The 14,369-nt window shown below is 40.6% G+C and overlaps 1 protein-coding gene across 1 annotated transcript in view; it reads right to left on the reverse strand.

Moving 5' to 3' along the window:
- NKD1 (NKD inhibitor of WNT signaling pathway 1) overlaps positions 1 to 14,369 on the reverse strand; it is a 176,168-nt gene that overhangs the window by 26,972 nt on the left and 134,827 nt on the right. The window contains exon 5 of the mRNA XM_049806737.1: positions 11,905 to 11,962. Within this exon, the coding sequence (XP_049662694.1) occupies positions 11,905 to 11,962 (58 nt within the window). The remainder of the gene's footprint in view (positions 1 to 11,904; positions 11,963 to 14,369) is intronic.

Consider the following 14,369-nt stretch of genomic DNA (forward strand, 5'->3'; position numbering starts at 1 on the left):
GATCAGACAGCACTAAACAGAATTACTAATTAATTAAGCAAAGTTAAATTTTAAACACTGTTTGTTGTGTTAGCCAAAAGCCTGAAAAGAACAGTCTTTTTTCCCCCTTCCTCATCAGAGATCAAAGAAGATAATTTCTCCCTCCCCTCCCCTATCTTAAAAAAAAAAAGGGGGGGGGGGATGAGGGGAGAATCTCCATAAGCTTTGGTCAGAATAGTTCAGGATGATACCTGTAGCAGCAAGATTTGTGTTTGATCATTGAGCATATCAAAAGCCACATTAACAGAATGCAATCTGCTATAACTATCTGTATCATTTAACATGGGTAAGTACTTCTTAAGTGAAAACTGTCACTGTCATATGGACCACTTACCACTTTCTAACAGCATTATGTGTCCCTGGAGCTCTGAATGGGCCTGCGAAGCATTGAATTCTGTTGCTGAACAGTGACAGATGGGGACACCAACTGATCATTTGTAACTTAAAGAAAAAGAAGAAAGACCTCTGTTCTCTAAAGATGGCCATATACTGATTTTGCTTAGTAACTGGTAATAATTTTGCTTTTTAAAAACCCCTTCTCAGTGTAAGTTGCAGATATGCGTGTTCACCTAGGATTTTCTGTTTTAAATTTTCTTTGTCTCTTTGGATTTTTTTCCCCTGAGATTCACAAGAGAAGAAAAAGAAGAAAAAACCCAGCCACTACATAACCCTTTATTCAAATGAAGGCTGAGTAGGTAATGTTATTAATAATGTAGGCTTTGATATCAACTCGTTCCCATCTAACTTAGATGTTCAATGGGAAAATCGTGTTTCCACCACCTTTGCTATGATAACAGAGCCTCTAAAGGTATCTGAACTGTAAGATTCATTTCATCAGAATTGCTTCCCATGAGGAATAATGTCACTCTGACCCTCACAAAGCTAGCCTTTTATAGAGAGCAATGTTGCGGACCTGTACTGTAACACTATTTTGGCTGTGATGAATCAGTTGCATATCTGACAACTCTCTCATAGTTAATATTCAGTAGCAGATTCAGTGTTCCCACCCTCAGAGCCCTACGTCTTAATCTGAGAGGTGGGGGAGAACGGACATTGGTCCACAACACAACTGAAAAGCAACGTAGTGACTAATAGTCCAGCATATATGTGTGCATGCGACTCTTTCCCTTCTCATACTTACACATGGGTGTGGAATGTTACTAAAGTGATGCATCACAAACTGAAAAACATGCAGAGAAATAAAATGCATCAAGGCTTGCTCCCACCACCTTACTTATAGTCTAGAGAGCACACAGGATCTCATCACAAGAAACGATTCCCATAGAGCAAACACAGGTAACTGCTCACCTATGGTACAGGCTAAAGATCACAGAGATGGAAGCCCGCTGTGCTATGTACCACTCAAAATGCAGAACAAGGAGACAGTTTGGAGCATCCCTTCTTACAGGAGGATCCATCCCTTCCTATTACTCTAGAGAGCCCATGTGTTTCACAACTGAAGAGTCAGCTTCCTACTTAGAGCTACCCCTTTGGTGGAAAACGCTGCAATATCCTCCTAGATAGCACCACCGTGAATCCTGGATGGCTCCACTCCGTAAAGGCTCATTATAATAACATCAACAACAACAAAAGGCCTGCAACACCACACTTTAGCTTCATGCCTCCAAATCCTTAAGAGGGCCTATAACACCCTCCTAAATAAATCTTTCGCGCACAGAGTTCAGGGCCGTCTTGGCTCCCCTCGGCCGCTTCCCTGCCATCACCGAGCCCCGTGTGCAGCCCCAGCTGCAAGGCACAGCAAAGCTCTCCACTCCTCCAGAGCCCTGTGAAAATTCCTTGGGTAGCAGCTCTTTTACTTCTGGATATTTTGTTTTACAACTACTATTCCTTCCCTGTCTTTTTGTTACCTTTACAGTTTTAAATCCTTTTTGGTACAAAGTTGGGCACTTTGTATGACATATTTTACGGGTGAAAGGACCTGGATTGCTGGACCAGATTTATAAAGCAAGAAAAACTTGATTACTGGTTTGGGGTTTTGGTTTTGGGGGGTTTTTTTTGGTAGGCTGGGGGTTGGGACTTTCCATCTAACAAGAGCAGCTGGACGCTGAGCTCTTTCAAGAGCAGAAATGTTGCTTCAGGTTCATTTCCACAACCCCATAGTGCTGCATTTATTATTTGCTATTACTCACAAACTAGTTGTGGTTACAAAAAAAAAAAAACCAACCACCTCTTCCAAACAAATGACATTTTATCTTTTTCTCCACAGGAGAATAAGGTTGACTGCTACTTGTGCTTTGAGGTTTGGATATGATTGAGATGAAACATCTGTTAAGAAAAAAAGGTGTGGGGGGGACTTTTTTCTGCTAAAAATATCATGCCTTTATTTTTTTTTTCCACCAAACTTGAAACATGTGATGAAATTCAACTTTTAAAATATAACCCTGGAGCTACTTGAAACTATAAAAGTCTCCTCAGTATCTGAGGCAAGTCAGAATTTCCACTGTTCAAGCTGGGCTTTTATGAAGAGCAGACTTTAGAAAAAGCTGTAATCTGTCTAGGTAACAAAGGGCACTTGTTCTGCCTGGTGAGGTAAAACTTTGGGTTTCTGTAGCTACTGCAGCAGAAGTGGAGTTGAAACACACAAAAGCACCCTGACTGATACACACTTTGAATGTGGAACAGCAACTGGCAAAAGCAATATGCTTTTCACTGAAATTGCCTCTATAAGTCTGCATGTACATGCCTGTGTATTTGTAAGGTTCAGCAGGACGACAGGTTGTTGTGTCTAAACTATCCAGCCCGAAGGTTCAGGCATTTATCTAGCTTCACATCCATCTAGCCGTCTATATAAAATGATGGCTCCTAAATTCACTCCCAGAAATGCAGGAACTATTTAATCCTGTCATAAACTGTATCCTCACATGAGACACTCTGGGATATGAAATCCCTATGGGCAGGAGAGAAGGGCCTTACAGGAGCATGCACATGGGATCTAAACAAAAGCCTACTGCAGAAAGCTACCAAAACCCCTGCAAAGGCAGCACTCTGAAACTCTGTTGTCTGGCTATGTCAAGACCAACTCAAACACAAGAGAACCGGCAACTTTAGGAACATTCGGGAGTTGCAGCAGGACATATTGCCTACTAAATGCAGTATTCAAGGTTTCTAAAAATGAATGTAATGTTTCATGTAAAGGCAAGGGATTTGAAACAAATATATTGTCTTCTGAAATAGCAAGGGCCAAAACGTCTTTCAATTACAAGAGCACAAAACTGGAATAATTCCATGAACACCAGCATGAGAGTATTATCTGACCCCAAATCTTTGCCTGGAAATATGCTCTAGTTTCACACGGTAAATAAAAAAGAGAGAGTCACTAGAGAGTCAGAGAAGAATGGCATTTTGACTCACTTTTCAAAAACATGTTTAATAAAACCTCCACGAACTGTGGTCAAAGCTACAAGAAAAATAACTGGTAATAATCGTTGCTGGGAAATTAAAAGTAGAAAAGGACCTTTGTTCTTCAAGTAGAATAAATGAAACCACTGGTATTCATCATGTTTCCAGAGAGATTGTTTTCAAACTCCTGACTTGTTCCCATATTTCGTTCTTGGTGGTGGATGTCCTGGGGCAAAGTTCAAGAACATTTTTATACCGCTGCACATGTACGGTAATGCAGCTTTATCTCTGTACCATACGCACTAGATCAGCTGTCTCTCACAGATACACCCAAGTCCATCAGTTTGCCACGGTATATCCGATAGCACACCCTGCTTCCCAGATTAGTCACCACTGCAGAGGCAGGAGAGAAGGACATGCAGACAGACGTAGCTAGCTGTAACCCAGCCATCCCTGGGCGGTGTTGAGGTTCTGACAGGCTTACCCACGCGGTGGGCAGCTAGTGCAGAGCTGTGCACCAGCCTGCATTCCTGTGCGCTCAGTGCGATTGTTACCCAGCCTAAGCGAGACGAACAGCTCACCCAGATACGCCTACACATGCTACAGTTCCTTCCTCCTCTGAACCACAACCTTGACAGCCCAAGGGAAACACCAATGACCAAGACTGATTTGGCGAGACCAGATTACTGAGGCCCAGCCCTTTCAAATCTCATGCGCAGAGCATGCACCTCATCACTGGCACCCGTTCTCACCCCTATTGCAGCCCCGCTACATGGTAGCTTCCCTCGAGCTTCACTCACTGATGTGAGCAACCAGTTGGGTGCCCATGGTCTGCTGCCTACGCTCTGCCGTGATGCTTCGCTCACCATCGGGATGTGGAAGGCAAATGCAAGAGCCCTCCTGCCTTTGATGACATCTTCCTAAGCTACGTCCTTTTTGCCCTTTGATTCTCCTGCTTCCCACGTGCACCCCGACGGTCTGGCTCTACCATGCTACAAGAGAAGCAGCTTGAGAGATTTGTACACATGGGGTTTTGAACAGCTATACCCACAGGTGACTTTTTGCCTCTTAGCAAACTAGTTAATGACTACCCCAGGGCTGAGAGTAAATGAATATTCTTATTGTTAATTGATTCTTTTTTTTAATGACCACTCAGAAAGTGCATTAGCTTCTCTGTAAAGGAAGGAAAAGTTGCCAGTCTTAGGTAGAAGGAAAGAGTATGGAAAACCAATATTGTTATAAATACCAAGCATGCATATAATATTATTTTACAGCTTTCCATGTTTAAGGTGTTCACTAAGGATCAACTCTTTCCTTTTTTGACGTGCTCGTTCACTTCCCTTTTCATTACTTCAGTTTTCTACTGAAATATTTTTTATACATTACACAAAAGTAAATTAGTATTAACATTTGGCTTTCTTCAGCCACATAAAGAACAGAGACCACTTGTAATTTTGGAAGATCTTCTTCTGTACTGTACTTTGAAACCCTCTCTCTGTCATATTGTAAGGGACACACATGGATGCAGGAAATTCCAGGCTCTGTTCTCAGCTTTGCTGTTGTGTCCCTGAACCAAACATGCAACTTGCTTGTATTCAGGAATAACAACTTTCCAGCAGTGTAGAACGACCTGAATACAGACATCAATGTGGAACTATTACTTACAGCATGTATGATCTTCCCAGTCTAATGCAGAGGATTAATAACCCAGAGCAAAACTCTCAAACCATAGACAAAACACATCATCTGTCAAAAACTGTTAGGCAGCACCGGTAGGAGCTGGTGGGACATCAACTAAAGAGAGCAATACCCTACATGCAGGGAACAAGCATGGCACAAGTAGCAGAGCACATACCCTCCAACACAGCAGCGGCTCAGTGCGAGGAGGAAAGCTCACCCTCCGAGGTGACCTAACAGCCCACTTTTCACTGCCTTTCTGTGCACCACTTGCCAACATGGGTGGGAGCTGTTAGACACTGTAAAGGTCCATTTGGAAACACCTGGAGACCACTAACTCATTACATACAGGCCATGTACAACCATTGGATGGCAACAGTCTTTCATCACTACTGACCTGGCTGCACTTGAAACAGCAGCTCTAGAAGTAAAAGCTTCTGATCAAAATACCAACCCTCCTCAACTGGAACAGCTAATGTTAAGAAACACTTGTACAATTTATTTTTTTTTTTTATGTTTTTTTTTTAAGTGCCTTATGCCATAAGATTTTCCTCCCACTCATGGCAAACAGCCTACCTGCTTCTTATAATTTCCTGGATCTGTGCATGACCACAGGAAAACTTCTGCTAATCCTACCAGTCTCATGTTCTTTGGTGGCTTTTATTCTAACTGCCAAACTAAGCAGTTTTCTCTTGGCACTCTCGACTGCTCCTCCCAACCCGCCCCCCCGCCATGTTCTTTGGTACTCCTTCCAATGCACAGTAACCTGCTTATCAGCTTCCAGCCTAGGAAGGGACTAGCTGTTTGTCAGATAATGGTGGCTGGTGCCAGTGGGTCACCCAGAAGCTGAAGATATTTCTCAGAGTTGTTCATGTCATATTGAGCAGCAGGAAAGGGTACAGCAGAAACCTCTTGACAGCCGAAAAAAATACAGCCAGTGAGCAAGTGATCACCAGTCTGCAGTGATCACTTAGAATATACTTATGTATAGCAAATCTACGGTAAATGCATAGGATTAGCAACAAGTCATTAAAATGCAGAGTTCCCATACAACATCACAGAAGGCTGACCACAAGAGCACTTTTAAGGTAGAATTATTAGCACTCTGTTTGCAATGTCAGTGATGAATAGGTATTTGGTTTAAGAACACGACAGAGAAGGGACCTTCATTTTCTGCAAAGCACCAGGCCTGCATCAATAGTACTAGGTAGGTAGTAACAACAGTGCTGAGATAAAGCAACTTTGACTGTGTGCAAGATGCAATCTACGTCCTTTCTATAAATACACCGGAACTTTGTGTTCATAATATGTAGAAAATTTTTTAAGCTTGAGAAAAGAAATGAAATAACCATCATAACTGAAGGCATTAACTAGAAAGGAGCATGCAGTTTGAAATAACTGCCTTTTATTACCCATTCATAGCTCAGCCTAGCACAATACATGAATTTATTACAGCTAAGAGATTAATAAAGTATGGTAAAAAGTGTCTCACATGCAAATAAATGGTTAGCTAAAACTAGTTTTCCCTTGCTGACAAGTTTATAAACAATTTGGGCCCACGTACCATACCCCGGTGCCACCAAGTGCCACCCTTCCTCTGAGTTGACAACCCAACAGATATTCTTCCGATTACCAATTTTAGAAACAACTCCAGGAACTAAAGTCACCACTGAATTTTTCCTGAATGGAGAGACAGAGAAGAGGGAACTATCTTGCAGCGCTGAGAGCGGCCTTGCTGCAGGGTGCTGCGAGGGAGGCACACTCCAGCCCATGCCCTCCCCTGCAGCTGCAGCCCCAGCAAGGGGGAAGCATGGGCACCACTCGTGTGGAAGCCACTGTGCTCTCTTCACTGGGCTCTCTGGGATGCGTATGGTGGGGGAAGCATGGGCAGCTGGGGGGGTCTGGGAAGGTCGGCAGCATTGGGCATGAGATCAGCAGCCTTAACTCACTAGTTCATTGCTTACTATTGATTCCTTGTTTGCTTATTAGTTCTTATTCAAGTCAAAAATAACAACGCAGCTCTTCACAGCAGAACTCTGCTAACCACACCTCAGCTCCCACTTGACCACAGATTCCCTGGACGCTGGGTGGAGGAAGAAGAGATGAAGGACTGACTGGACATACTAGTAGCATCTTGAAAAACATATAATAATATTAAGAATATAATGAATTATTCTTCTGCTTTGCTGAATACAGCATGCCTTACCTGCAGGTTTAGAAATTCCATAATGTGTTGTAAATGTGTGAAAAGTGCTAGAAGTAGTTTTTTTACAGATATGATAGATTATTTTTTTTTCAGCAACATGTGCTTTGAACTCTGCTGGAGGGCTCTCTAATATTTATGGGCAAGAAGATGACCTGGATAATTTTGTCCTTTCTGGTACCCGATGAGGTAACATCTTACACCTAGGGATTTGGACACACCTGGTTTGGGAGACTTATCAAAATATGGTCAAAATGTTGATTCAGGTCAAGCTTTGTCACTACTTTCAGCAGGACTTTGGATGTCATGTGCAGATAAGGCACCAGGAAGGCTTGGATCTTCTCCAGTCTTCTGTTGTGAGAATAAGTAATCAAGACATCACCCCCGGCTGACAAATGGGAACAGGGAACAGACTGCTATCGGCACAAGAGGCAGCTCCTCTGACAGGTAGAGGACTAGATTGATCTCACAGAGATGCAAGATTTCTGGTTAGTAGAAGCACTTAAGTCATACTTTTCAGAACAGTGACATGTGAAATCACATTATCACATAAGTAATTGGGGTGATAGGTTAGGTGTCTCCTGAGCTTAAGGACTTCACCTTGAACTCCAAAAGGTAGCTGAAGTAGACTGATAGCTATATCCCACTGGGCTCTAAAGAGCTTGTATTAAGACAAGTAGGAAATTGCCTCTTTTCCACAATCAGTCTGTGTCAGAGGGAGATTTTCCAGCTTCTCGTTCAGATGTCACAAGCAGGGAGAAAACAGGCCGCTCTGAAAAGCTTCTAAATGCTCAAGTGATAAGATGGGGGTACTGCAGTTCACTTCATAGAGACATGGAGTGGTCAAGATAAAAAAGCTCTCCTGGTCTACAGGCTTTAGCTGTGAAAATTTCCCAAATGTTCAGAGAAAGGAGGTGAAAAAAGTTCTGAAAAAACAAGAGCAGGGCTCTTGAATGATTCACTAAAAAGCTTGCTTACACCTTGAAGAGCAGAGAGAGAACTTGGATGTCATTATTGAACACAGTAACCGCAGATGTCTTTCTGAGCCACCTGCATGTGTACATAACGGAAGAGTGTCTTGCTATTTGATGCTACATTCAATTCCTACCTGCCATTTTAGCTTCCCCACTGAAATGAAATGAAAAATATCTCCCAATGTCTGTGCTAGTTTTTGTGACTTCTTCCAGAGCCACCTCCAGTCCTTCAGTTCTGGTGACCTACTAATCTATCAAGGGACAAAGAAGAGAAAAATGCAAGCTCTTTTATCCTAGACATGAAGAATGATGAAGCACATGCTTCTTGTGCAGAAACTGCTGGTCAAGAAAGTTCAAGCATGAGAAGTTCATACACAGCCACAGCACATTGCACAAATACTCTAAGTTTGGCAAGTAGAAGTCTCTGAAATGCAGTGGGAAAGCGCTGCAAAACTTGGAGTAAAAGTTGCAAATGAATCCACTACAGAACCTATATCCAGCATGCCCAATTGTTGAGTTATTAATGAAAGAGGAAGGGGAACAGAGTAAGAGTAATATAAGAAGAGACTGAGGTTTCCAATGGTGTCTCTTATCTAAGGAAATCATTGACCATGTAAGAGAAAATCCAAAAATTTCAGTTTAGTGACTTGCTCAGCAGCAAAATCAAAGGCAGGTGCTGGATATAACAGACAATACTGTTCAAACTGTTTCCTTCTGCACAGCACTCAGTAAACAGAGTCGCCACTATTGAGTTCTAACCTCTTGTCATGCAGCAACATCGAGTCAACAATCCGCTCTCATGGCTTAATGCTTTTGATGTTTACTTTGTTCTTTCTATAGTTCAAAAGAAAGCACTAATGCACCAGTCCTCTTACCGAATACAATCTTAATCCCAGAATCCCAAGCCTTTTGCTGTTGGCCAGTTAAGTCTGTTAAGACGAAAGGATTTGATCAAGCTTTACATAACAACACAGAAGTTAAATCCAGCAAAGAGAGTTCTTTTTATCTGTACTGCTCAGACAGCTAAGAGGGGGAAAAAAAGAGAGGGAGAAAAAAAAAAGGTAATGAACTTGGCTATGTAAAACAAAATAAGGAATTCAATTATTTCTCTTATTGCCACTTTGTCTTTTCAGCGAGAGTCTTCTAAAGAACTCAGATTTATTCTCCAGTAAAGTCTCTGAGTGTGAAGGCTGTAACTTTCCCTTAGCCCAGAACAACTGTGGCACCTGCTGTGCTTTTTTGCAAATCTCAGAAACGTTTCTTTTTTATTTTTTTCCATACCTACCATGTATTTATGAAGACAGAATATAGTTCACTGATTAGACATTTGCCTGGTACTTGGCAGAGCTGGGTTCAAGTCTTTGTTTTGCCATTCATGTCCTCTGTGAGCTTAGCCCAACCAACCATGTTTCAGTGTGTTACAGCTCCCTGTCTCTGAAACCAGCTATCAGTGATGTTTATGTTATCTTATGACAAATAAATGTATAATCATGCGACATATATGTGTTACACCAGTACACATGTAAAGATTATGAGGTAGCAAAATAAAGGCAGAACTATTTCAGATGGAAAGATTAATATACTTTCTAGAATATTGACTACCTTTTCACACAAAACATTTTTATGCAGAAAAGAGCTATGACAGTGGTCATCTTGTACCTAAGCCACACAGAACTCAAGCTGTGCCCTAACAAAGGTCTCAAATCATGTTTCAGCTTCACTTTATGCTAATATCACAATTTTATGCTAGTACTATCACAGTCATCCAAAAATATTATGCCAGTAAAAAGTACAAAGTTATACAAAAAGGGTGAAAGCATCCTGCTTTAACACAATGCTTCTAGTATCATCTGTCGATTATAAGAAGATTTTCAATATCCCATTCAAGAGGGAAGTGGCTAACACTGTCCCCAGCATGGAAAGCACAGTCTGGAGATCTGAGAGCAGAAGGGATGAGGACCAAGCCTCAGCAATCTGCATGCATTTGCCTGAGCACTGAGTGGGAACAGTTACCTGCCCCCCAACTGGAAGGATACCATAGAACAGCTCTTCCCTGGTGGGAGCACACAGAGAAAGGACCTCCTGCTGGTATCTCTATCCTGTCTGCACTGCTCAGCTACTTCCTAAGAAATGAGATGCATCAGAAGTAATAATGTAAAAATGCTGAAAGACTGAAAGTACAGTAGCCTAAAAGGTTCCACACTCTAATAAAAACAATCCTGCTGCTGACTAGTTTGGAAATACTATATATTGGATATTGTGTTTGCTATGCAAGACAATTCGACACAACAAAGTAAGGAATAATTAGAGGCAAGGGAAGGCCGAAAGAGACACAGAAAAATGAAATTATTCACCTCACTGACATTTATTATCCCATGTTAAGTAGATTCTCCTATAATTCTGAAAATTAAAATGCCACCCATTATAGGAATTGTGCCCTACTATGAGCAGAAAGGAAAACTGTGGTGAAGTTAAATACTGAAACATTTTTAACAAACACCACCTCCATCATGGCAAGTATATCTTGCTTTTGTGTTTAAAAGTAGCCTACAAGCACCAGCTGAAACTGAGTTCCTATGTCACAGGCACATATGAGGGCACATTCTTTGTAAACTACGGACATGATAGAAACATGGGATCCAAGAAACACGGTATTAACACATTTCACAGGTAAGGAACTGAAAGACAGACATTCTAACATAGAGAATCTTTCAAGTTCCGTTTAGACAGAAGTCTCTGCCACCACAAAAAAATGACTGGATTATAAAAGGACAGAAATTTCCAAGTTAAGCTTGACATGGCTCATTGCTCTAAATAAGTTGGGGATATTGTTTCTACTAGCCTATAATATAAATCTAGCACACAGCCCATGCAACCACTTGTTAAACTAGGGAGTTTCCCAGAGAGTTTCTGAAGTCTCATTTCTTTTTCTTTTTTTTTTTTTTTTTAAGAATGATCAACAATGTCCTTAAATTAATCTCTTCCGTTCATCAACCCCCACTTGCCCAATGGAAGTTCAAGGTACCTTGGATGTGTTCTCTGGCACACAGAATACAGTGTCCGTATTCAAGGTCCCCAAAGGCCCTTCCTACCACAATAATGATTCCATCTCCAATGCAGGGAGAGGCCTGATCAGAAGAAAAGATGAGGTGAGCCTTGGAAGGAAGAAGTTATTTGAGGGAATAATGATTCCATTAATATTCAAGAGACATGTATTGACTAAGAGTCTCTGGTCTTTATTAGAAATTAATGCAGGAGTTTCTAAATCTGGTTTAGTAACACAGAAGGGTGTGCAGTGTATCACAAAACCCAGCGCTAACATTTTCAGTGATCGCATTTACCACCTTTGCTGGGGACAGTGATATTCACTACTGCTACCAATACCAAGAGAAACCTGGAAAAAATCTGTGAGACCTTGAATTAAAACACTTGGTCCCTATGATACAACTGGGTGACTTTTTCGATACTGGGAGGACAGTGGTAGAAGATACAGAAATAATACCCTATTCCCATCTTAACAGTTTTGCCAGGCAAACGACACATCAGTATATCAAGAACTGCACTCTCATATATACATTCTCACACTGACTTTTTCACTGACTTACTCCAATACTCCTTAATATTAACCAAGAAATTTTGTTCTTTAAATACCTTCTAGATGAAAGTGTTCATCACCAATAGTGTCTCTGTAGCCTTCCCCAGATAAATCCTGTTTAAAAAAAAAAAAAAAAAAGGAATGACAAATATACTATATACAAAGTGTTGACGTGTTAAGAATATGTATTTATTATCAGCAGGATTAATTTAAAACAGTTAACAAGAGTACAGAATTTGTTTTCCAGGAAAGAAGTCAATCACTTTATTAGTGGTAGTCAATGCGTTTGGTGCTATTTGACAATGCTCTGGACATACTTTAGGACAAAAGTTTGATGGAGATGAATAGATTGTACAGGGGAAAGAAAAAAAGAAGTGTTCATATTCAAATCCTTTTACAAAGTAGATTAATATTTAGCATTTCAACATCCTGTCAATCGAGCAAGATAAAAAAAACCTCCAAATGGAAATGATAAAGGAGAAATAAGCCCTTCACTACCCACAGAGGAATGTTATCACTTGGTTCCACCAACAAACAGAAAACTTTCATATGCCAGAGGTCACTCAAGAAAAGCAGACACCAGACTCTGAAGAGCTGCCTGATCCTTCAGTCCTGAAATTAATAACATTTTGTCAGCCCCAGTACGTCTAGAGCAATACAGAAGCAGATGCTATAGATATGCAGATGATCTTATCTCAGACCCCAAAAACATTTCTCTAATGGTGCTGAAGTAGTAATAAAGGGCATCAGTGGGATTTAGAGCTAATCCCACTTACAAAGACCCTGAAGAGCATTCTCACTCTCTTATTAGCAGACCCTTCCAGCTCCATCCCCCTATCCCAGCTAAACCATAAGCAATGACAGCTATCCTCATGTTTTGCCTTCTCCCATTCATTCCAAAGGCTCTAGCATCACCATAATGTCACTGACCTTACTTTATAGGCTGGCTCCCTAAATTCTCCACAAACATTCTCTGCCACTGATAAATAGTTATGGTGATAAAGAAGGATGTGGTCCTAAAAAGCTGGCATCCTGCGCTCATAGCCATTTTAACTTCACCTGCAAAAACATACCGGGAACACAGAGCCAGCATTCTCAGCATTAACCTGTGAACTGGAAGTTGACAGTACGGAGCTTTTTGCACAAGATAAGAATAAGGGAATAATGCGTGAAAATTAATGTCTGGTTGTATTCATTAGCTTTATTGTTAAGCAATTTTACCATGATACAAGCAGTTCACCTCTTTTTCTCGAAAAAGCTGACAGAGGTTCTTTTCTGCCTTCCACATGCCCAAATGTTATTCTTTGAGAGTAGCTATCAGAAAGTAACTAAGCCACAAAAGCATATCTTAGGAATTCTTCAGTATCAATTTCTGCAACAGCATTTTAAAAATTAGATTTCACAAACGCTACTGGATAGCTTGCTCAGAGACCCTGAAAATATTGTTCTGTTCATGAGCAGATACCCTGAAATAAAGTTAGAACCCATAGGCCAAATGGCTCTGAGAAATGCTGGTGACCTGGCCCGGAATGCTAGGATTATGCACAGCACAATGTTGCTATAAAAGCTGTCATTCTGGATTTAGCTTTCCAAGAAGCAAATCACAAAAACTATTTTGTTTCCTTGAGGTTTTGTTCCAGTAAAAAAATGTCTCTTTTTTTGAGCGTGTGCTGATTAATATCAATCATGACCTTAAAAATTATGGAAGAAATGGACAGTGATCAAAAAGAAGCCATTAAACGTTGGCATAACTTATATTTCTGCAAGAAGATGGTCTTTCCAGGGCCTTGTAAAAGTTGGTATACTTTTGTTTGATCAAATTGCCCCATGTCATCATTTTCCATGAAGTTCTGAGAGCACATCTCTGACTGCTCTTGTAGATAAAGAGATACATAGACGTGATTACATAGGCATATATGGCATCTCTGCTCTCTCCCACAACGCTAAATATTTAATAACTGTTTTGTTTGTTTGTTTGTTTGTTTGTTTAACTAAACTCAGAATTCCTCCTGCTGTCTTGGAAAAAAAAAAAATATATTTTCTGTTAACCTGATCAGCAAATATGCAATGAGTAGGTATGATCTTACTTGTGATGTACCTCTGAGGAGAATACTATCTAGCTGGTAGCCTTCATCTTTTAAAATTTTAGCAAAGCAAGCAGTGCATCTGGATATCAAATGTTGCCTGTTAAAACGACGTCATTAATCTCATCCTCTACAAAACCCACAAGCCATTAATTTTTATGATTTTTCAAACGACGTCACTTAAAAATGAGCATACATTTGTTGATGTAAAATGCACCATCAAGTAACTCAATCGAAAAGAGTGGAAGACAGAAGTATAAAACAGCATAGTGAAGCATTAATACTCATGAAGCTAGCTTCCTTATTTTCTCACTTTTAATCATTACATGGGTCTTAAGTAAATATGTTTTATATTCTACTCTAGTTTCACTCCTTCTCTAGCTCCTAGTTATTTAAGTTAAAGTAGTAACTTAATGCAAGCAAATTTCCAGTAAGTG

The sequence above is a fragment of the Accipiter gentilis genome, chromosome 7 (genome assembly GCF_929443795.1).
Source record: "Accipiter gentilis chromosome 7, bAccGen1.1, whole genome shotgun sequence".
Classification (NCBI taxonomy): domain Eukaryota; kingdom Metazoa; phylum Chordata; class Aves; order Accipitriformes; family Accipitridae; genus Astur; species Astur gentilis.